This window comes from Puntigrus tetrazona, chromosome 4 (assembly GCF_018831695.1).
Source record: "Puntigrus tetrazona isolate hp1 chromosome 4, ASM1883169v1, whole genome shotgun sequence".
Lineage (NCBI taxonomy): Eukaryota > Metazoa > Chordata > Actinopteri > Cypriniformes > Cyprinidae > Puntigrus > Puntigrus tetrazona.
Genome location: NC_056702.1, coordinates 2459252 through 2482752, shown reverse-complemented (window position 1 = coordinate 2482752; position 23501 = coordinate 2459252). Strand labels below are relative to the sequence as shown.

Genomic DNA, 23501 nt, shown 5'->3' with positions numbered 1-23501 from the left:
ACCATCATTTCATCCAAATTGCATTTAGACCTCTTAGACAAAATTACTTGTGGAAGAATCACGGTTTTAATGGGCAGAGATGTTTTATGCATTTAAGAAGTACCTCACTTATGGTGCATGACTGGAGAGGGATTCCAAGAGGAATTTCACAGAAATGGCACATGGTTCTCGACAGCTTTCTTCACTTGACATGTGCATTTGATGTGCACATTCTGCATGAGACACGCAAATATTTGATTGTGTTTAATATTTAGTAATTTACTGTATGAAGGGCAGAGGCATAAAAAAAAAACAACAACAACAGAAAATCTTGGGAAGAAAGCCAATGGAAACAGCTTCCTTTCTACACTCACTTAAGCACAGGAAGCCAAGTCAAGGAATTTCGCATTCATAGAGAACATCAAATTATGGCTAAAAAAAGACGTGCTAATTGCATTAGGATGACTTGTAGCCACAATTTCTTGCTGTGCAGATGACACCAAGAGTTACAACATGCTGAAAGGTGTTATGGCATGAAAAGCAAAGAGATTAATTATCATCTAAAATGTTCACTCCAATAAAACGTCTCTCAAGAGGGAAAACAAAGGCTTGCAGCATTTCTAATAGAGTGAGTGTGTGTGTGGGGTGCTATGTTTTACCTTTATTAAATTCAACATGAAATGGCATTAACAATCCAATTTCACTTCTAAATGAAACAGAATATTCAAAATCTATTGGAAATTCATTGGATTTTTAAAAGTGCCTATTCCTTATAAATCATGCACATTTAAAGTTAACAGAACTTTGACTTAATTTTTAAATTTCTGCTATTTCAATGCATGCGACACTTCAGCGTATTTATATGTTCTGATGAATATGTGACTTATTGATAAGAATGAATCTTAAGCTGTCATATAAATGAAGTGGCCACAATGGACCACATCTCCTTGGACTGAGAACAGCCTCAATTAATCAATTGAGTCATCAATTAATCAGCAGCCCATGTGTTGCTATAGCTGACTCAACATTTCATACATTTCTGCCAAAAAGAATCAAAAATCATTTACAGAGAAAATCAACAGTGATTGAGTGGTAAACATGTTTGAGTATTCAAAAAGGCCACTGTAGGGACATTCAGAACCGAGAGATGTGTAATTTCTTCATTGTTAAGACATTTTCTCTGTTTAAAACAGAGTTCTCTGGTAAGAAATTACACACTTGAACAAGTCTCTCCCTTCAAATGTTCTATTCTCTGCTTTTCTAAACTGCCAAATCTTGTTCTTATCAAATTGATTTTTCACTTTTTTTTCACCTCTCATCCTCCCACCAGCAGAATGTGGTTATTAAAGTAGACGACTCACTAACAGAATCCAAATGACCATCTAAAGGCATTCACCTGGTAATTCAAAATGATTCTCTCTGATGTGTCATTTCTCAGTTCCATCACCTGCTCATCTTATACCATGGGAAACTGCAGATTTGTGCAAAAAGTCGATTTGATCAACTTTCAGACTGAACTAGCAAATTATTGAGCTGATTAATTGGAATTAATTCTGCTTCTACAAGGTTTTTAAAGGCATTGCAAATAAATAGAGATAGACATGACCTCAGTTTCACACAGGGAAGAAGAAATGGAGTTATTTTCTTTAAAACTATTAAAGCCGACAAACAAAAACAGTGTATTTTTGACCATATTTATATCGTTTCAAGTTCCCCCAGTGAAGGCTTTTGCTTTTGCAAAGGATGATTGCCTTAGAACTCTTAGACATCTTTACCTGTACGTCTTTCCTGGAATACAGAAGAAACGCAAGCTTAAAAATAACCCACTTCTCTGACACAGCAGCACTTTCGCTGCACTCTGTAATTACCAGCAGTGCAATCAGCAGCGTCGTTCATTTCCCTTGATTGACGAGTGCCGACGGCTCAATTGCAGGAAATGTACAGCTACGAACTTCATAACTAAATGGAACTGACATGTGTGCGGTCGCGCCACTCTTGGTGCAACCGTAAGATCGTTCCACCGTGTGACACCTGTCCGCTTAGCATCAGTATCCATCAAACGTCACCTAAAACACTGTCTGCTACGAATTCCATGAAGCAGGAACATAGACGTCAAACCTCAACTGTCAAAACCGTATGTTGCGGAGTTAAATAGATCTAATGCTTTTGAACCAAAGCCAATGGATCTCCTATACATTCACAGTACAGTCTTGAACCACTTCATGCAATCTTAATATTACAGTAGAGTGCTTTTTCTCAAAGAGGGGAGGAGTGCTGTCATCGATTTGAAAGTGAAGCATTCTGAAGTGCTCCACCGCAGACGTTCAGCCAAAGTAATTGCCGTGAGTGAGCTAGCAGAACCGGCCACGGACAAATAGGTCACTTAATAGGTTGTTTACCACGCAGTTGGACATGATTCATGGAAGGAAAGCAGCAGAGGTCCTGTGGACCGGGCCGTGGAGGGAATTCTGGGATGGCGCTGCGATTATGATGGACAACGCATTTGTAACTGTGGGCTTGCTGCCACTTTCGACAGAGCCAGCATAACCCCTACAAAAAAGACCAGTGAAAAATCACCAGCATATGTTGCGTCCCCAGCATGCTTTGCTTCCTGCTGAGCTGCTTAAATGTCTTAACGAACAAGAATATCTTGTTCAAACCAGAACAGCAACTTCACTGTGATGGGCATACAGCATGAGAAGTCATTTATGTATATATTGTATGCATACCTGGTTTGGTTTCTACGGTACATACCGTATCTGCTTAAAGGGATAGTTCACCCAAAATGAAAATTGTCATAAATCAATTACTCTCCCTCATGTTGTTCCATCCCTTTAAGACCTTCAATGGTCTTTTGTATATAAACGAAGATATTTTTGATGAAATACGAGAGCTGACCCTCCATAGACATCAATGCAACAACAACATTCAAGGCCTGGAAAGATAGTAAGGACATCGTTAAAATAGACATCAGAGGGGCAAATGTAATTTTATAAAGCTACAAGAATAATGCTGACTCCTGCCCAAGCAGCAACACACTCTGCTTTAGGTTATGTAGTTTTGTGAACACTCACTGGCTGATATTTTGGTTTTCATTGCGCACAAAAAGTTTTTTTTTTTTTAAACAGTGTATTTTTTCATTGCATACAGAACACCGTATGCTATGTACGTCCAGTGGAGGTTTTCCAAATAGCTGAATAAAGTAATTAATTTTGTTTTCTCTCGTAGCTTCATAATGTTACGGTTGAACCACTGATGGTAGATTGAGCATTCTGATGTTTTTATACTTTTTTCATTCTTGACAAATGGTGCAAATGGGACCGTGAAAGCCTCTCTGTTTTCATCCAAAATATCCTAAATTGTGTTCTGAAGACAAACAACCTTTGCCATAATCTTGTGAGTCATAAGTAAAAAAAATTCTTATTAGCCACAGTTGGTATTAATATTTATAAAAAAAAATTTTTGGAACTGATTACTCATATGACTCCTTGATCTGAACTTATGCACCTCAGTTATTGAGTAAACACTGGAAAAATTATCCACAAATAATGTTTTTTGGGTTTTTTTACTCTTACACTGAGCCTAACGGATAATTAGTTTAAAAAAATAAATAAAAAATTATAATAATAATCCTGTGCTGATGAAATGATTGAATCCAAGATTTACGAGCATTTGTTTCGCAAGGCTAGTCAATTTTGACTGCATGGGAACACGAAATTGGGTAAAAGGTCTTAACATGGTCTCCTGTTTTGCTCAAACTGGTTTTTAGTTGTTTTAGCTGGCTACAAAGCCAAAAATCTCTCCAAAAGTAGTAAACGGACCAGCCTGGCATACCAGAAAACCAGCTTAGACCGGTTTAAGATATAGCTAATATTGTGTTCATATTGTAATCTTTCTCTATTATTTAAGCAACAGGAACACTTTTTACATTTACATGCATAGGCAGCATAAACAGGAAATCATGCGATACAATATGACACGCTTGAAAGCTAATTGTTGATTTACATGCACAGCACAGACCGAAAGCAAGCATGCTGATTAGCATGACAGAGCTGCTGTAGCTCAGTGTTTGCACCTTTTACATGCCAGAAATCTAGAAAGAGTAATTAAAGCCAGGTTAACTGTGCACGGAAAAAGCTAAAATCGTTAAAAGGATTGGCCAAACGAACACCAGCTACGCTATCAGCTGCTCGTTTCAGAAGGGGCCGCGAGAAGCGTTGACATCTAACAAAAAAATGTTGACAGCTTACAACTGTCACTGTGGTAAAACCCCAACAAAGAGAATTGTAGATGTAATTTGCTTTGAGGAAACAGTCTGCGTGCGTTCACAGAGGGCGTGACGGCCCAATTATTAGTCTGTTGACATCCCTCTCTGAAACAGCCAAGAATCCTCTCCTGATGCTTTCATGTGGACTGTGAACCCAGAGCGAGGGCAGAGAGCTTCATGACAACAGCGAAAGCGAGGCTGAAGTCTGCATCACCATGGAAACAGTGAAACCATTGAAATGTTGCCGTCTCTCTACCCTGAAAACAGTCCTCTTAGCAGAAATGCACTCCATGCAATCACTCCATGAGGAAAGCGTTTATGCTAACAATTTGATGACTGTTTTTAGTTCTTCATTTTATCAAGCAATTTGTGCATGGCACTATATTTTGCTCTGGGGTTAGTTAAAGAGCCAAAAAGCTGTTTTTATTGATGTGTTTTGAAGTAGCTACAGTGGGGTGCAAAGACGGAGTCCACAGTGAAAACTGTTTTGCATTCGAACCTGGTAATAACGAGAAAGGTTGAGGATTTTCAAAAATGTAGGAAATTAATACGGTTTGTGTCATTGTGGCCATTTCATGTTTTCACTGGAGCGTAAGGGAGGGACAAGCCCCGGAGACATTCTGAAATTCAACTTTTTATTCAAATTGTCATGCTGATAACATAATTTGTAATGGGAAAACTGCATTAAATTAGAAAATGCAATTTAATGTTTTCAGATATTGAATGGCATTGATAGAGTTATTATTAGAACGTAACAACCAACCAGAGGACAAATACACAAAGCATTACAAAAAAGAAAATAAGCCCAGAAATGATAACCACAAAGTTATATGAATGCGTGTCTCTGTATTTAGCATTTGTTTTGGGTGATACTCTGGCTCCATAACTACATACCTTCCCGCAGAGGTTGTCAAACTGGGGCCCAGGATCTCCAAGTGGGTTGCAAGGAGTACTAAGTTCTCTGTGGAGAAAAGAAAAGTACTAAATTGTTTAAAAATGGCTACATGACTGGACAAAAATAAGCCCAAATTAGCCATCAGCAATAATCAAAAGCTGAACCTTTTGTGAAGAAGGGCATTAAAGCACCCTATTATGTATTATGAAAGGTTCATACTTTGAACCGCAAGTCCCAAGCAACAGGTTAACAAGCATGCAATGTCAAAAAATACTTTCATTTTCTTGTGATATGCACTGATTTGTTCAACGACTCCCAAACGATTTGTTCAACGATTTAATGTTTAATTTTCACGTCAACTTGAAATGGCTGGGTTATACACTTTATACACGGTGCACTTACAGAGTTAAAACACTATATATGCTATATAAATTTAAAAAAAAAAATGATTGAAGTTATTTATTGCTATTTACTGTTATTTTCATGAATTTAACATATTACATGTTTTTCATATTAATTTCCTAGGTGAAAATTTTTTTTCTCTGTATATTTTAAACATGGGTCCCTGTGCTCTCCATATATAAGAGAAGAAACTCTGAAAAATCTGACCAAAAACAACAAAAACACTCATCAGGAAGAAAGCAATCTGCATGTAAAGCAATTCCGACCAACAGATTCCAGATGAGGAATAAGATACAGCTTCTGTCTAAAAACAATGCAAATAAAGTGGTGTCGATGCATAAATGTGGGTAATATACTTTTACAACATACAAATGTTGACGTATTTGAATGGACAAACTAAGCTACAATGCATAGAAAATTAAGATGCAAGATTTTTTGCTTGAGTGGCCACACGCTAGCCTTTTAGAGGCAAAAAAAAGTCTCGCTGTAACCACCCAGGCACTGGCCCATGAAATGGTTTTGGATTTTGGTTCCTCGGACAGAGGCCTGCACTCGAGGGGTGAATTCAGAAGTGCTGGAAGAAAAAGGTGCACAATCGCTTCTGTGTAATTTATCTTTGTAAAAGAGAGAAAAAAGGAAAAAAATACCAGACAGAACACAAACAAAACAAGAAAATAAAGTGGTTTGGTCTCAAAACCATTGATCATAAAATCCATTAAGATTTGACAGCGCACCAGATTGGAACTAGGGCAGAGAGCTTCCTTCACCTAGAGATGGAGCAATACGGGAAAAAAGAAATAAAAACCAGAGGTATAATTGGATTAAAAGGCAATCAAGCTACTCTAAGATTAATTGATTTCTTGATTATTGGCCCACAACTCTCACAATTTTGAGAGGAACAATAGCCGTTTTGCATATCCACCATAAAATGGAGCAGATCATTATGAAGAACGCTTTGAGATGCTTTGAAGAAGAGACTTACCTTGAAGTCATTTCACAGTGTTCCTCTTTTAGTGGTCCAGCCATGAGTCATGAGACCCGTCGCCCATCGTCTCGGCCGGCATCTGAGCTCTGTTAAGTATTTAACATCCAGAACATTAGCACAAAAGCCACAGGACAATCCATTCGTCATGTCTCCTCAAAGGAATTCATTATGGATGTACCAAAGGCTCTGTACAAAGACTCCCATCGTTTTCAAGTCTGTCTTTTTCTCATCTCTACTAAGAAACCTATTTCAGGGCACAATTAATCATGCGAGTGTTTTGTTCTATTCCAGCACAGGTGCTTTGGTTTGTTGTGTCGGTGGACGACCGTAATTAAGCAAGTTTACTAAACTGAAAAAGACAGCCAACTAAACTTATGAACCTAATGATAGAGCGACGAAATATATCAACCAAAATTTGGCTATGCACGTCGCACCACAGTGAATCAAATGATGTGCTCCTATGCTTAAATGTCATTTAATGTGTTTTCACAACACAATATTTCGAATATTAGTAGAAATATTACCTTCAAATACTAATAGAAATATACCGTAATGTATAAATGGCATAAAATGATCTCAAACAATAACACACGATCATACTGCCATTGGTCAAACTGCCAACTCCTACTAAATCAGCTAAAAAAAGACCAGTACTGCTAGTCCCCAGCATATACAAGTTGTGTTTTGGAAGTTTGTTTGCTGGTCTCCAGCTTCTTATATACCACCTACGTGTCTTCATCGAGTTCTCCACAATCCTACCATCCCACCCCGGCTCCGAGCGGCCTGCAGGAGCCCTGGTCATCGATCAGAGCTCAAATCACAAAATATCGAAAAATGAGAGCGTTTCTCTAGCGGGTCAGGACAGTGCCATTCATCTCCTGCCCTATGTGCCCTGCATCCAAATGAACGCTTTAGCAGAGAGCTCGCATTTCAAACCAGGTGATAATCTCTGAGCCAGCAGGCAGGAGGAGCGGGAAACGGGTCGGCAGGAGGAAGACAAGGTCGTACAAGCACCATGGCAGGCGTACAAGGTCAGTACTTTTTAGTTTGGCAGGTGTGCTGTAATTAAATTGCACAGATCTGCGTGGCACGCAGATAGTGAGATGCAAAAGCTCTAAACCCCCTTCATGACACGCGCCAATTAATTTGAGGTTAAAAGAAACACCGGTAGTCCAAACACTGGAGTGGATTTGTTTCTTTCTGTCCAACTGGACAGAGCTGGAGTCAGAGCTGGCAAAATCCCCAAAACGTGACATATAGTGAGTACTAGTGAAATGAAAAAACATAAACCATCATTCATGGCATTAAGTACACAGTGGTAGACTGTAATCTGACATGGAGTGACGCTCTTTATATACACGACTATAAATTGTCAAAGGAGACCTACCAATCAAAGTGAATTATCACCGAAGACTTGGCTTGATAATTTATCTTAATTTTCTTCTTAGCTACTTCTCAGACTCTCACCTGCTGTCAGTGTGATAAAGAATAATGTTCTTAAGAGGTTTTTGAAAACAATCAACAACCACGGCATGCACAGACACACATTATCAACAAGGGCTTTTCGAATCCACCAAACGCCAAAATGAATTTAATATTAAAACTTGAGACAAGCTTGAAACAGTAATGTTTTTAATATACATCTACTGTCATATTATGAAGTCAAAATTAACCCATAACTAGCATATGTAAAGCCAACCCCTCAAACTCAAAAGCAGAAACCTTTTAGGAATGCATAGAACCACTCAAAAAAATTCTCTGAGCAAACAAACTCTCCGTTTCATTTTATTTTAATCAGCACAGTGTGAAATCTTTGATGGAAATGTTTTCATGCTCTACTAGAAAACTTTAATAATTTCTAGCTCCGCTGTTATGAAACAACGTCTGGTGTTATTTCAGTCTGATTTCCTTTGGTTAGTTTAACAAAGTTCGGAAATGTGATTTCTTAATTTACTTTTGTTACGCCACCGATATTTGTTTCCTTGCTAGAAAAGGTCATGACAGGCCCCTTTGTCTTTCAAAGAAAAAAATATAATTTGGTTTTTTAAAAAATGTGCACGAATAAGTTGTTGGGTTTAACTGGGCGGCTTCACGTGTCTTGAAGTGACTGCCTTGAAAAGATTCAAAGGTAGCTTAAAACGGACCATCTTTGATTCTAGATCTGCATTAATGGTGTCAAGCATTTGTAGATAATCTGATACTTTTAACTTAATTCCATTCGCCAGTTACTTTTTTTCAAGGCCTCATGGGAGTCATTCACGTCCAGTTTCCAAAAGAGCTCAGTATTCAATTCAAACTACAGTCAAAAGCTAATTACCTCATTACATAACCAACACTGCATAGATTTTTTTTCTTGGTTTGTGTTAGCTAATTAAGTAGCAAGCAGACTAATGCCCTTTCTTTTATTTAAACCTATAGAGCTTTTGAGTCATGACGTATAGGCAAACTCAGGATTCATTTGCTATTGATTCTATTGATTCAGCGTTTATCAGTCACTTTTATTTATATAGCGCTTTTAACAATACAGATTGCATTCCAGTATTATAACCACCGTAAACTAATATTATAAACAGTTAAACTAGTTTGTTGCAAACAGCTACCCTTAAAAGTATAATCTACTCTTTAAAAATCAGTGATTTACAATAAATGCCATATATATATATATATATATATATATATACACATATATATATATATATATATATACATACATACATACATATGTATGTATGTATATATATATATATATACATACATATGTATGTATGTATGTATATATATATATATATATATATATATATATATATATATATATATATATATATATATATATATATATATACATATATATATATATATATATATATATATATATATATATATATATATATATATATATATATATATATATATATATATATATATATATATATATATATGTGTGTGTGTGTGTGTGTGTGTATCTGCTAATGAGTGAGAAAGATTACGATTGAAAACGTATTACGCTTAGCTCATGAATATTAATTACGCCACGCAAACGTTACAAGCCAATAGCAAACAAATATTATTTTTGCGACGCTGACGTTGCGGCTTCACTTTCCAACGCCTCGTCCAAGATTTAGAATATTAATAAGCAAACCTTTCCCATAGTACATTTCGTAAAACCAGGAAATGCAGCGAGATCACCTGACGCGTCGTCATCGCCGTCGCGCTTCTCTCTCCACAGGCGACCAACAACATGGCTCCCAAAGACCAAAATGCACTCACGGTGCTCTGCGTTTTCCTCCTGCTTCTCGTCCAGACTGCCGAGGCGTTTGACGGCGGAGACGCGGCGGCTTTGCTGCTGGGCGCGACAGTGACGCTCGTGGGCATCTGCGCGTGCCTCGGCTGGTACGCGCGCACGAGAAGCGGCCAGTTTTGATGACAGCCTGCTGACCAAGGCCTCATCTGGAAATGTGACTGAGAGCACACAGACCGTCATGCATTTATACTAAAAATAACTGGGAAAGCGCGCAAGGGAAGGACGTATGTGGATAATGCGAGCTACTGATTGTGTTCTTTGACTCATTATCCTTATTATGCGTGACACCGGACACTTACTTCCTGTCTCTGCGCGCCGTGAGGGAAACTTCTACAGCAGTATCAGCATTTAAAGGCTCATCGGGTTATTGCATGACGACAAGATCACATGCAGACATTTTCTCACACATTTCTATGGACTTGTGGACTTGATGATGGTCTCCTGCCATGTTACAATCACTGCAAGACAATCTCCTTTCAGTTTCAACACTGTGGTGAAAGCACTAAATTGTTAAAAGGCTACCACTTCCTCTGTCTATATAAAGCATTCAGTGTCGATGCTAATGTGCTCTGCAGGAGGAGGGTGATGCTGCTTGCTTTGTGTGATTATGTTAATAAACTTTGTGAACTTCATGTGCCAACTGTTTTCACGTATGAGACTACATCTTTTTCAAAGCGATGGGCCATATTAGAAATTATATGCATTTAAATTATTTTCACTTTACCATATGTAAGAAAATCTCCTTTTCAATTAGTGGAAACTAATATTCAAGGATGATGGCACAGTCACTTTTCAAAACATGGTTGTCCTAAATTTATGGATCGTATCCATAGTTAATGTGTTTATTTTGTTACCCACTTATGGGTAACTTTTAACATAAATGCATTTTTTTTAAACATGCAAAACCTCTTGCATTGCACATGCAATTTTTAATTAATTGTTCACTGAATCGAGGACATTGGTGTTATATTCTACTGTTTAAACTACAGGACTATCTGGTAAATGGTTGTTGCAGCTATCTTACATTTTGTCTAGTGGTTTAGCATACATTTATTTTTAATTAAAATGTAAAAAAAAATACCTGTCCGGCGCCAATTGTACAACAGAATGGGACACCTATCTTGGTCTTTATTCGGGGCACTGATGTGTATCGCACACAATAGGCTAGTGTTAAATTATTTATGTTGGGTAAGTTTATCCTGTGCTGTTGAACCATATGTAATATAGGCTACTCGCTCCTTCTGAGCGCATTAAAATACACCATGCGTGTAATGATACCCTGCTTAGATAAGTTCAAGTTCAAAGTCTTGTTTGTCAAATAAAGACTGTGACACAGTACTGCAAAAAGGTAATGCACAAAATATGACGTAATGTGTACATAACGAGATTGCCATTTTTAAAAAAATACATAACGCTTATTATTATTTTGTCTTCTATTATTGCAGTGCATAAGAAAACAGGCATGATATACGTGTATAAAGTGACATGTAGGTACTGCGCTACTGACATAATACGGATAAAATCTAACAGTAAACATTTATTACAACACATGTGACAGCACATATGACACTAGTACACTCCGATAAAGGGCAAAAGGGATCCGTGATGCTGCTGCACCCATCAGTGCAGATGATGCTGCTGCTGCTGCTGCTGCTGGGATCACAAATAGCGCTAGTGCGCATGCGCCGTCCGCACCGTTTACTGTATAATCACAGTGGGGGAAAAAGAGCAGGCAACAAAACTAAAGCTTTTTTACGGCAAAGTGACTGCTGCCATGTAAATAACCGCCAGGGAAACAAAGGGGGAATATCAACAGGTATGTTTTTAATTGATATTTTATAGCGCTGTCTCTGTTGATCTCGATATTTGCATGCATGTATTTGAAGGAATTGCTTGTGCCTATAATGGACGCTCAGCCATCCAGAAATCATTCCGATTTAAAAAAGCAAATGGAAAAATAGATCGTGTGTGTACCGAAATCACACGCAAACACCCAAAAGACCCTGTATCTGTTGCTTATTTTGATGCAACGCACTGAAACGTCTTCAGTGGTAGACGTTTTTGTAGAAATGCAAGTGGAGACACAAAGGTTTATTATTTTATTATATAGGGAAAGGCTCTTCGTGCGCTTAATATGAAACAAACGGCAGGCTATTAAATAGAGTCGATATATAGACGCAATCCAGCGTTTGTTTATAATTATTTTTACTCGAATTCGCCATCATACCAATACTAATAAACAATAAATCTAGGTTAGAGGGGAGGAAAACAGAAATGTAATTCTAAAGCTTGTGTTTTCCCCCCAAATGACTTGCATTAAATTGTGTTGTTGCACATAATGTCTGTATGAAAGACGCAAATAACCTATATAGATCTAAAATATAGCATGATGCATTTCTTCATATTCCTTTATACAGTCAATCATATGAGGATTCATGGCTGATTTTACACAGTATCACGATAAACAGAGGGAATGAACACGGTCAGATTCTGCAGGATCTTTGGGTGTGATCAACAGCTTTTCTTGCTGCATTTCGACAAATGTTCCTTTCGGGTGTAGCGGATAACAATCATTAGATTTCAAGTCTTTTTCTATCATAGCACAGATGAATATGCCTCTAGACGGATGTCTAGCCGTGGTGATGAGCATCTTGTCGACTGCACTCTCTGTGTCTTTGCTGTTATTTATTTAATTTGCTTTGGAAAAAGGGGAGATGTTGGGGGTGGGGGTCTGTTATTTTACCCAGGATTTATGTCGGTGTCCGACGCTGAATCCTTGTGCTGAATTAAGCAACTGTATGAGCTCGGCTCAGACGGCATACCGTTGCAGCCGCAATTTCGTATGCAATTAGAAAAGCAATCTGAATGACAAAAGAAATGAGCGATGCAACGCAAAGCCCCCCAGTTTGTTTTGTGTGAGCGAATCCTAATGGGTGGATCATGTTTTTCAGGGATCCTTTTAGGTGTGATGAGACAAAGGAACAAAGGATGCCTTAGAAGAGAGGCAGAGACGAACAAGGCTGGAACCTGCTTGAAAGCACACCAGATGGATCTATCGCTCCACGCTCCATCCAGATCATGATACTTGGCTAAAGCTTTAAGCGTTCTCTATGATCCCTTCTCCATCTATGGCGAACTACAGCCATGCAGGGGACCACAACATCTTGCAGAATGTCTCTCCGCTCGCCACTTTCCTTAAACTGACCTCCCTGGGTTTCATCATCGGCGTTGGCGTGGTCGGAAACCTCCTGATCTCCATCCTGCTGGTCAAAGACAAGAGCCTTCATCGAGCACCCTACTACTTCCTGCTGGACCTCTGCGCTTCGGACATCCTCCGCTCGGCCATCTGCTTCCCCTTCGTCTTCACCTCCGTCAAGAATGGCTCAGCCTGGACCTACGGCACGCTGACCTGCAAAGTGATCGCCTTCTTGGGCGTGCTCTCCTGTTTCCACACTGCCTTCATGCTGTTCTGCGTTAGCGTGACGCGGTACCTGGCCATCGCCCACCACCGCTTTTACACCAAGCGGCTGACCTTCTGGACATGCCTGGCCGTCATATGCATGGTGTGGACGCTGTCAGTAGCCATGGCGTTCCCTCCAGTGCTGGATGTGGGCACATACTCCTTCATCCGCGAGGAGGACCAGTGCACCTTCCAGCACCGCTCCTTCCGCGCCAATGACTCGTTGGGCTTCATGCTGCTCCTTGCACTCATCCTCCTGGCCACCCAGCTTGTCTACCTCAAGCTCATCTTTTTCGTCCACGACCGCCGAAAGATGAAGCCGGTGCAGTTCGTGCCCGCCGTCAGCCAGAACTGGACCTTCCACGGCCCGGGGGCGAGCGGCCAGGCTGCGGCGAACTGGCTGGCGGGCTTCGGCCGAGGCCCCACGCCTCCCACCCTGCTGGGAATCCGGCAGAACAGCAATGCGGCGGGCCGCAGGCGTCTGCTGGTGCTGGACGAGTTTAAGACTGAAAAGAGGATAAGCAGGATGTTCTACATCATTACCTTCTTCTTCTTGAGCCTGTGGGGACCCTACCTTGTAGCCTGCTACTGGAGGGTGTTCGCCCGAGGCCCAGTGATCCCGGGAGGCTACCTGACGGCCGCCGTATGGATGAGTTTCGCCCAGGCGGGAGTCAACCCATTCATCTGCATCTTCTCCAACCGGGAGCTCCGGAGATGCTTCAGCACCACGCTCCTCTACTGCAGAAAATCCAGGTTACCGAGGGAACCCTACTGTGTTATATGAAGGTTCGGTGGCGTTTCTTGTTTATCCGATGTGGTTTTTGTTGGGATGCCCTGGTCGATCAGGGATGTTGTACAGCTCTCTCCTCTCTTCTCCCGTTCCTCTCGCTCCCTTTTCGAGGCCTGTAGTTGAACCGTCTGATGGAATATGATGATGAACGGACACGTCCCGCGTTTATGTTCTAGTAAACAACCGATGCGGAAGGCCATTTGAAACCCAACACGCAAAAAAAAAAAAAGAAAAAAGAAAAAAAAATCGAAAAAATAAAACATGGAAAAAAATGGAAAGAAAAGAAAATAAAAAAACGGATACGTCGAGAAGGGACTGACCTTTGCTTTGGATATCTGGAAGACTCTGGAAAGGGTGTAAAGAAATCAAACTGTCACCTTACGGAATCACTGGAATTTGTGTCTAAAAAGTTGCACTAACGAGAAGACCCGAAGATGCTTTTTTCGCGCCGTTGCATTGCAAGGATGTCTTGTTTTTCCCAAACTGAAATACGAATGCTTTAATCTGCAACAGACTTCTCTTTCACTGTAAGTAAACAAAACATGTGGGGTGACTAACTCTGTTGGAATACACCTTCACGAGAGGATAAATTGGTTTAAATGTAAGTGATATCTTTTTTCCTTTTAGGGTGGGGTTGGGGCGGGCTGGTGGGCGGGTCTTAAGGGGCGGGTACTGTCGTGTGGTTTCCGGAATTGCAACTTAAATTATTTCCTGTAGTTTTATGATCCATATGGTATGTCTCTGTTGTCTGGCAATGTTATTTTCTTATCTCATTTTTCTAAGTCAAAAAACTACTGTTTGAATTTTAAAACGTTGCTCTTGAGAACCTTGTACTTAAACTGACAGTGGAGAACCAGTTAAGCTAAGTTCAGTGTGGCATATCCATGTACCCGAACACGCCAATTTTGTTACAGATTCCACTCCAGCTGTTCTTGCCTTAATGGTTCTGGTGTTTTCTTCATGTTTTCATTTCAAACGCGCTCCTCTAAAATGTCTCCTTGAGACATATCGGGAGGCTTTCCGCATCAGGGTGAAGTGCATGTTCATTTGAAACACGGTATCCACCACCACTATCACAGGCACAGCCCGTGCACCGACAGCCCATTTCTTACCCTGTAACGTTTGCTACACCCCACCGAGTGCGCAGAGCACAGGGAGCATGTGTGAGTGGACGTCTGTGCTTGAGTGTGTGTGTGTGTGTGTGTGTGTGCGCGTGTGTGCGCGTGCTTGGCGAACAGCTGTCATGTCAAGACCAGAGCCTTAGTCTGAAATCTTGCACAATTTGTAAAAAATGTAATAGGAAAAACAAAAAACATTGTATTTAAGGCACAGAGTCTTGTTTCTACTTTCCCAACATTTGCTCTCTACTAATTGTTTTGATTAACTTACTTTTTTCTCTTGTGGCCATTTTAATATTTATTCTGTATTCTTTTTGTATATTATAGGTAGATAGTGTGTAAGTTTGTGAGTCTTTCATTTTGAAGTCCCGAATGTGAGTACTGTTTAAGTTAGGACTGCAATTGCTGAAAGTTAACTGTGTAATCTGTTGCTTACATTTTTGAAAATAAAATTTTACATTTTGCAAAACCTGTTCTTGCTATTTACTCTAAAGAGCACCGGCTTGGTCCCACGCTTGGTTTAGCAGGCCCAAAGCGAAATGAAAGCTCAATTAGCGGGGAAAACATGTATAAATATTGACAGAGGCAGGCTAACAAGCTTATCTTTGCTATTAATGATCGCTTCGCATTGAACTGTCATGATTAGTCTCTCGCTAATATGTTTCTGTGGCCTGTTTGTGTTCCTGTTTAATTACTGTAAAAACGTCCTCTTGTCTCCTCTCTGATATTACTCCCTGAAACGAGGCTCGCTTTAGCCATTATGTGCTTTTTGCTTTGTCACTTTACCTCTTCATCTTCTCCGTTTCATTTCTGGCTAATTTCGGACTGTGGAGTTTGTTTGGATGCTGAAAGTGATGAATTATCTCTGCATTCTGCGATACAATACAACAACAGAGTTTTTCTCCATTAAATGTTACATTTTCGATGCATATTTCGAGCTGACCTGAAAAATGCTTCGAGTGGGCATGCATTTGCTGCACTGTTATGATGTGAGGAGTGTCATTAATATCACCGGGAAGTTCTTCATTTAACTGCAGCATTCGACAAAATCCATTTAGGTTTTGTAGGCGACCAGGGATGCTTTCATTTGAGTCCATTAACCCTTAAGTAATAGGACACTGCTTAGAATAGATCCTGCCAAATATTTCACCAGCCTCAATTTTTAAAGCCTTGGATTTTACGTAAACAGCCATAGAAATTTTGACATATGTGGAACAGTGTTCCTCTAAATTAGGAAAGGAGGTTTCAGAACGATGCCGGGTGAAATTATATTGCGATTTTAGCTGTAGTTTCCTCTGTAAAGGTCAACACTGTCTTACGACCTCATGTCAAAATTATATAATCAAAAGTGTCAAATAAGATCAAATAGTTTAGGACCCATTTGGGGCATTTCTTGTCTCTATGATTCATGTCTTTGAGATTAATCTCACATTTGATTGTGCCAATTAAATTACGCAAATTTGATGTGTAACATATGTTCTTTTCTGTTCACATTTTGTTGAATTTTTGCCTAGCAAACCCCTTCGCTCACTAATAGGCCTTTCACTTTTAATTGACTTTTCATTCGCATTTTTTTGTAGACGAACATTATCCACAGGCATATTGTAACCCATTTGATTTATTAATTCTCCAACCAAAAGTATTTAATAATGGGGGATTATAGAGGTGATGTAAAATTCAGGTCATGTGATGTCAACATGGCGAGCACAGTGCGTGTAACACAACGAGATCACTAGACCATATACAGTATGACTCATGTAAGCGTACAAACATGTTTATTCACCATTTTTGTTAAACCAAAAGTATTTAGTGCAGTTTGAATGTAACTAAAAGGTTTTTTCTCTAATTGAAAAGACTGTAATACTAATTTTGCATTTGTGCACTTTCAATAATGAATGTTCCAAAAGAGGTTCCCCAAAGAACCTTATTTTTTACAGTAGCATAAGAACCATTCATTATAAAGAACCTTTTGTTCAATCCGGGGATTTTAAGGGTTCTTAATGGAACGTGTTATTTACTTTTATTATAAACAAATTTACTTTAATTTACTCTTCCTAATCTTTCATTAAGTATGACATGCTTAACAAAACCCTTACATTTTGCGATGCCCACTTTTCACAAGCCAATCGGTTGCAAATTGCCCACATTCTTCACACTGAATATTCAATTTCTCTCCTAAATACATAACATTGTAAAAGTAAAATGGCTTGCTAACGCTTTTATGTTCAACTCATTGTTCATGGGCGTAACGCAACAATGCACTGCAAGATGAGAATCCAGTGTGCATCAGAAAACATTTTCTACAATTTCTTCTTTGCCAAAAACACGATGTATTCTTCATCTAGTCTTACAGTTACATTAGATGACTTTTCTAGCCTTCCACAGGAGAATAACCGCCAATTATAGTCTTTGACTAAGCTTCTGCAGATTGGCTTTTTCTCCATTGCTGCCTTTAGCATCTAATAAACCTCAAATAGACTTGTGAGAGTCGAGCAGTCCATAACATGGCTGACCAACCCGGCTGCTTTAATGCATGCAGAGGGCACAGGCTCCTCCTGTAGCATGCTGATGTACTACGACGGCTTTATGCACGTGTGTTTCGTCAGTTCATTACCCGACGTGTGTGAAGCAGGCGGAGCGGACTGGATGGGGAAAGGGCGACGGGGAGTTCATTACTGCACTGTTAGCTCGAGCTGTAAAGCACGATTGGGGCCACAAGGTCCCGTTTCTCTCAGCATCCCTGGTGAAATATCACAGAGTCGGCTAACAGTTATCAATGTTTCAGGAGACGCCTGGTGCTATCGAGGCAATGCTGGAACAGTAGGGGTTTATTGTAGCTTTCGAGGGGGCCAAGAACTCCTTGAATGTAGCACTTGCAGATCGATACCTAAAGTGAACAATAATGGAGAAGTCATTGTGTCCGTTGTTAAATTTGTGCCCTACAAACAAAATTGACTCGATGCTAACTACAGCAGCATTGTGGTTTCAATCAATCCCCATTCTGCGGTATAAAAACGCAAATATCAGCATTAATATTGTTAAATCTGAAACGTGTCGCTAATAAAACACTCTGTTCGCAGGGCGAGCTTCACTTTTCACAGAAATTTAGAACGTGTCAAGCAGGGTTTCTGCATGAAAAGTGCTGCGTTGTGAGCAAGTTTGTTGACAAGCTGTCCAGAAAAAAAAAAGCCCTGTCTGCTTTAGTCTGAAGATGTCTGGATGGGTTTCGAATGCCCTTTATCTGGAAGAAAAAATGCACGGCGGAGTGCAAGATGGAGGTGCTTGAATGAAAGGCCAATAAAAATCAAGATGATGATGGCTGTTCCCTTGGGACCCGCTGCGTTGCTGTATTTATCGTCATTCTCATTCCTGTAACGGCCCACTGGGGCCTTTAAATACAAATGATCAGGTAGACCGGACCATAAGTATGTGTGCATGACTAGATTCTTGTCTCAAAGTCTGCATATTTAGTTTTATCTGCCTGGCTTTGAGAAGTATATCCCCTGCTGTAAATATTAACTGATTAAAAAGTGGGATACGAACAGAAGAACCTTCAAAGTGTTCCTTCAGCTTACTTAAAGACATAGTTCATACAACTAATGAAAGATGGACATTATTTACAACCCCTTGCATCATTATGTCTTCTGTGGAACAAATCAGATAAAATGTATCATAAATAGTTACCTCATTAAGTGGCGGCAAGTGTCTTTACGCCTGAATCATGGATGATTCATTTAACGATTCATTCAAAACACTCATTCATTCAGGAACAAAACAACCAAATTTCATTATGCATGACTCATGAAAGAAACAAGTCACACATAAATTTAATCTTTGACTTTGTTTAAAACCACTGATTAATTAATTAGGGACCGTCTTGATGCACAAGAGTCATTCAGAACCACACAAAAAAAAAAAAAAAAACATTTTGACTCTTCTAAAGCAAAGAAACAACGTTTGAAAATGTTACATTTACATATTTGTTTGTCTAAAAAAATAACGCTAGAGTCTAAGTCTACTCTGAAATGTACGTTCCGGGGGAAAATGCCTTTGTTTTTGCAATCTTACATCATGCACCTTTTAAATATGCTGACTTCACCAAACTAGACACAAACAACTTGCAATATTATGTCTAAAATGTAAGTCACCCAGTTTTATCATGTTTACTGCACTGTTGTATAGAAGCAATATTTGTCCGTGACTTGTATCGTTTGGATACGATGTTTCACCATACTTTATTTTCTTTTTCAATTTCTAATTTTCCTATATAAATGGAATGACACGAGGATAAATACTGAGAGACCTTTCAATTGTAGATGTTTAAATATTTTTTTTCTCATATCTTATCTAATTGAAGGATTGAAATGTAATTTAAAGATACTCCCAATTCATCTCTCCCCCTGACTTACATTGCGCCAGAGGAATTCAGACACTGTCAGATCAGTGCCACACTCAGTAATAGATGACGTGCGCGCCAGCTGCTTATTTTCCTGACATAACGTTGATAGAGGACATTATTCATCCATTCTCCATCATTTCCTTCACGTCGGTGCATCATAAACAGTGATTATCTGCTGGAGATCAAAGATCTTTCCTATAGCTGCATGGGAACCTTGATTAAAATCTAAATGCTTGCTTTTGTATTCCAACTACTGACACGTCCCCTCAAAACCCCTTTAGGGTTACTAGTGAATCAACACACTGCTGTAGATGCTTCGCTCAGGTCTCTGAGAGAGCTAATAGCATTGCGCGTTATTTAATAAAGAAGAGTCAACAGACAGACCAAATGTTATGATAAATGTGCAAATTATTCTATACTGTATGTGCATTACAGCAGTTTACCAAAGTTAGATCAATGCTTCACAGCTGGTTTTTGCTTCAGGACCCAGAGTTTATATTGTACATCAAGTGGCGAGGACCAAAATTGTGCAAAATTGCATTTGGATGGTTTCGTGCTCTCGGCAGCCTATAATTCACCTCACAAAAACTCATTGTGCTCGACACAAACCATATTTATCTTCGTTATAAGTGAACCTGTGTTTAATGTAATTTGGGTTGTATTTTATTTTACCTCCAGTGGTTTTACTCTGGGCTTTTTTGAGAATGAAGATATATCACGCAACCTGTCAATGTCAGCACGTGGCTAATTTTGATGAATCTGTGTCAAAATAGTGCCCATTTGATTGCATTGACATTAACGAGAAGATATGAGAAGAGTTTTCACCTTTCTGTTTTATAAGTATCAAGTCTATTTATCTTACTCTCTTAAATATGCCCATGTACCATGTTTTTTCCTACTTTCCGCAACCAGAACAGACCCATTTTTGGGTTGCAACTGCCCAGTCGAGTAGCAATGATTCTTATGGCAAATGTGTTAAATGTTCAGTGGTCAGAAATCTTTGCTATCTAATTTCCAGCCATCATGTAATAGTGCAACAAGCTGACACGTTTGATATGCGAGGACAGGATGTCATTTGTGACACAGAGTCCAATGCTGAGACTGCAGAATAATCAGAAGAGACCACATGTGAAAACGCTTCTATCTTACAATTTAATTAATTATTTAGGCTCTTTAGTTTTCGAACTGAATCAAAGAACCGGCTTTAGTGACGAGATGCACACGAATATCCTCAGAATTGAGAGAGAGGAAAAAAAGCTGATTTGTGAGACGTATACTGAGAAACAGGAGGGGGAAGTTGCAATTACAGTACCTTTTTATCCCATGCCAAAAACAAGCTTCCATGGAAAAGAGCTGACTAAATGCATAGACAGATTTGTTTGTTGTAAGACACAAGATGCATTGACAGAATGTGTTGAGTGGCTGTAATGTATTCCAAAATACAGATTACTTACAATCTCTCGTTCTCGACCAAAAGAGCTCTGTGGTTTTTACATCAAATGAATCCTGAAGCAGGGCTCGATCTCCATCAGCATGACTGAGAGTGACGAACACCACTGAAAGTGAGGGTATCCTCACACTTTTGAACCCAGCTGGAAAATGAAAGATTTGATTTGTCGTTCTAAGCAAGCAGATTAAAATCTGACAAACTCATGGAGCCGTGCCTGGCAGATGAAGCGGAGAGCTGAACTGATGAAGAATGTGAAAAAGCCCCAATAGGAAGCTTTGATTGTGGTCAAACCAGCAGCTCCTCTCTATCTACCGCACGCTTACCCTGGTTGGTTTTGCTGGCAATGTGTTAAAATGCCAGAAGGATAAAACAGGCTGCCGCAAACATTTTCCCTTTGCTTTATGAAATATTTAGAAGCCACTCGGAGAAGGATAAATTCAGATGCTTTTTTCCAGGAATGAATTCTAGCTTTAAAAAAACTGCTGATTTTTCAAGCTCTTTATATAGCATCTGTGTATACTGCAAAGCCAATGCTATGATTTATATATTTTATGTCCCTTTATTTCTCTTTTTCTAGGTAAGATTTTACTACGTTCCGGTGTGTATTTGCAATGTTTACGGTAAATAATTACAGTGGAAATGATCTATAGTGTTTAAATGCCTCTGAATATTTGAAGTATTCAAGTATTTCATTTAATTCATGCTATCCGGTACAATTTTTATGTTTCATACTTCTCCATACAGTACTCACACATTCTGTATGCAGCTGATATTATCTGTATGTATTTATGTATTTGTATGGTCTATACTGTATATTCTTTATATGTTAATATTTACATTGTTTCTTTAATTTCTGTATTTTATGGATTTTTAATCATTTCAATGTTTTTTTATGTAATTAATATTAGTTTCCATGATGTATTGTAACAAAATGATATTGTTATGTGTATGTATGCAGCATATCATTGTCAATATACTGCACAGTTTGCAGTTTTTCTCTATGCATGGAATACTCAAAAAGGTAATACTTTAATTTGATAGTCCGCTTTAGACATTGTACTAACAGGAAGTAACTTTGCAACTACATGTCAACTGGCAGTCATTAGAGTACTAGTAGACTGTAATAACTTCAGTAACTTAGCAAGTATTTGTCAACATATTCTACTAAACTTAAACCTACCCTAACAATCCACTCTGAGACTAGTAGACATGTAGTTTATTTGTAGTTAGTAGAATGTCTAAAATGGACTATCGTAAATAAAGTATACTGAGCCACTACTTTACCAAAATATCCAAACTAGTATTATTTTGAGCTATAGTATTTGATGAATGCAGCTCACTTTATAAATTGTGATAGAATTAATTAAAACACAAGGGAAATCACGTAACACACTACTGTTCCAGTGTAAACATGTGGGCCAACATTTTAAAGGGTTATTTCGCCCAAAAATGAAAATTCTGTCAATAATTACTCACCCTCGTGTTGCTCTACATCCGTGAGAACTTCGTTCATCTTCAGAGCACAAACTAATATATTTTTGATGAAATCGGGGAGCTGCCTGACCCTCCATAGACAGCTCCAGAAACGTAGTAAATACATTGGTCCATAAAACAGTCCATGTGTTATCAGTGGCTCAACTTTTTACTGATGTATTTACTAATGTTACATTTCTGGAGCTGGGAATATTTCATTTTTGTCTATGGAGGATCAGATAGCTCTCAGAATTCATCAAAAAATGGCTCGTGTTTCAGAGATGGGTTTTTGAACGACTTGAAGGTAATTGATTTTCAGGAGGAGTTTCGTTTTGGGGTGAACCGACCATTTAACTTCTAGCTCAACCAACGGCGTGAGTTTGGGGTGGGACTTTCCAATGGGGCGGAGTTTAAGAGCATGCTCGAGAAACCTGTTGTCGTCGCACGCTCAAAACCCGTACCTACTCATATGAATTTTGCAAATAGCCATTCCTTGGAAAAACGTTATTTATATTAATACGTCATGTCACCATACGGTTTATATTAAGCGTGTTTGTGCTCCATATACAGCCATTAGTGCCTACTCACAGCTATTAACCTATGCCCACACCTTCAAGCTATTTTATTATTTTTTATGCATTACGTGCGAAGACTCGTTTATTGTTCATTGTCTCACTGAGAATCTCAGTCTCAAGACTGCCTGAGAAACTAGATCAGCGATGATGGCGTGCGTCAGCTGACACAGATTAACCAATTATCACCGCGTCACCTTATAAACCTCGCCATAATTAGAGCGCTACCCTTTTGTCATCCCAAATGATTGTGTTTTGGAACTCGTGCTGGTCTGATTGTGTTTGTGAGCCACGCTGATGATGCAGAGAGCTTGTGGTTTCGAAGCATTAGCCGTACTGTATGTGTGTCGATAGTTTCCAAGGCAACTAACTCCGCTGTGTGAATAATGCAGCGTTATAGAGTTGTATAA

The 23501-nt window shown here is 39.1% G+C and overlaps 2 protein-coding genes across 2 annotated transcripts; both read left to right on the top strand.

Moving 5' to 3' along the window:
- Positions 1–9684: 9684 nt before the first annotated feature.
- LOC122342907 (small integral membrane protein 30-like) lies at positions 9685–10461 on the top strand. The gene has a single exon (XM_043237102.1). It carries the CDS (start codon positions 9767–9769, stop codon positions 9947–9949), a length of 183 nt encoding a protein of 60 aa, XP_043093037.1. The 5' UTR covers positions 9685–9766; the 3' UTR covers positions 9950–10461.
- Positions 10462–11480: 1019 nt separating this feature from the next.
- Positions 11481–15666, top strand: gpr85 (G protein-coupled receptor 85). Its single transcript, XM_043236237.1, has 2 exons — positions 11481–11645; positions 12781–15666. Exon 2 carries the CDS (start codon positions 12940–12942, stop codon positions 14071–14073), a length of 1134 nt encoding a protein of 377 aa, XP_043092172.1. The 5' UTR covers positions 11481–11645; positions 12781–12939; the 3' UTR covers positions 14074–15666.
- Positions 15667–23501: the final 7835 nt, after the last annotated feature.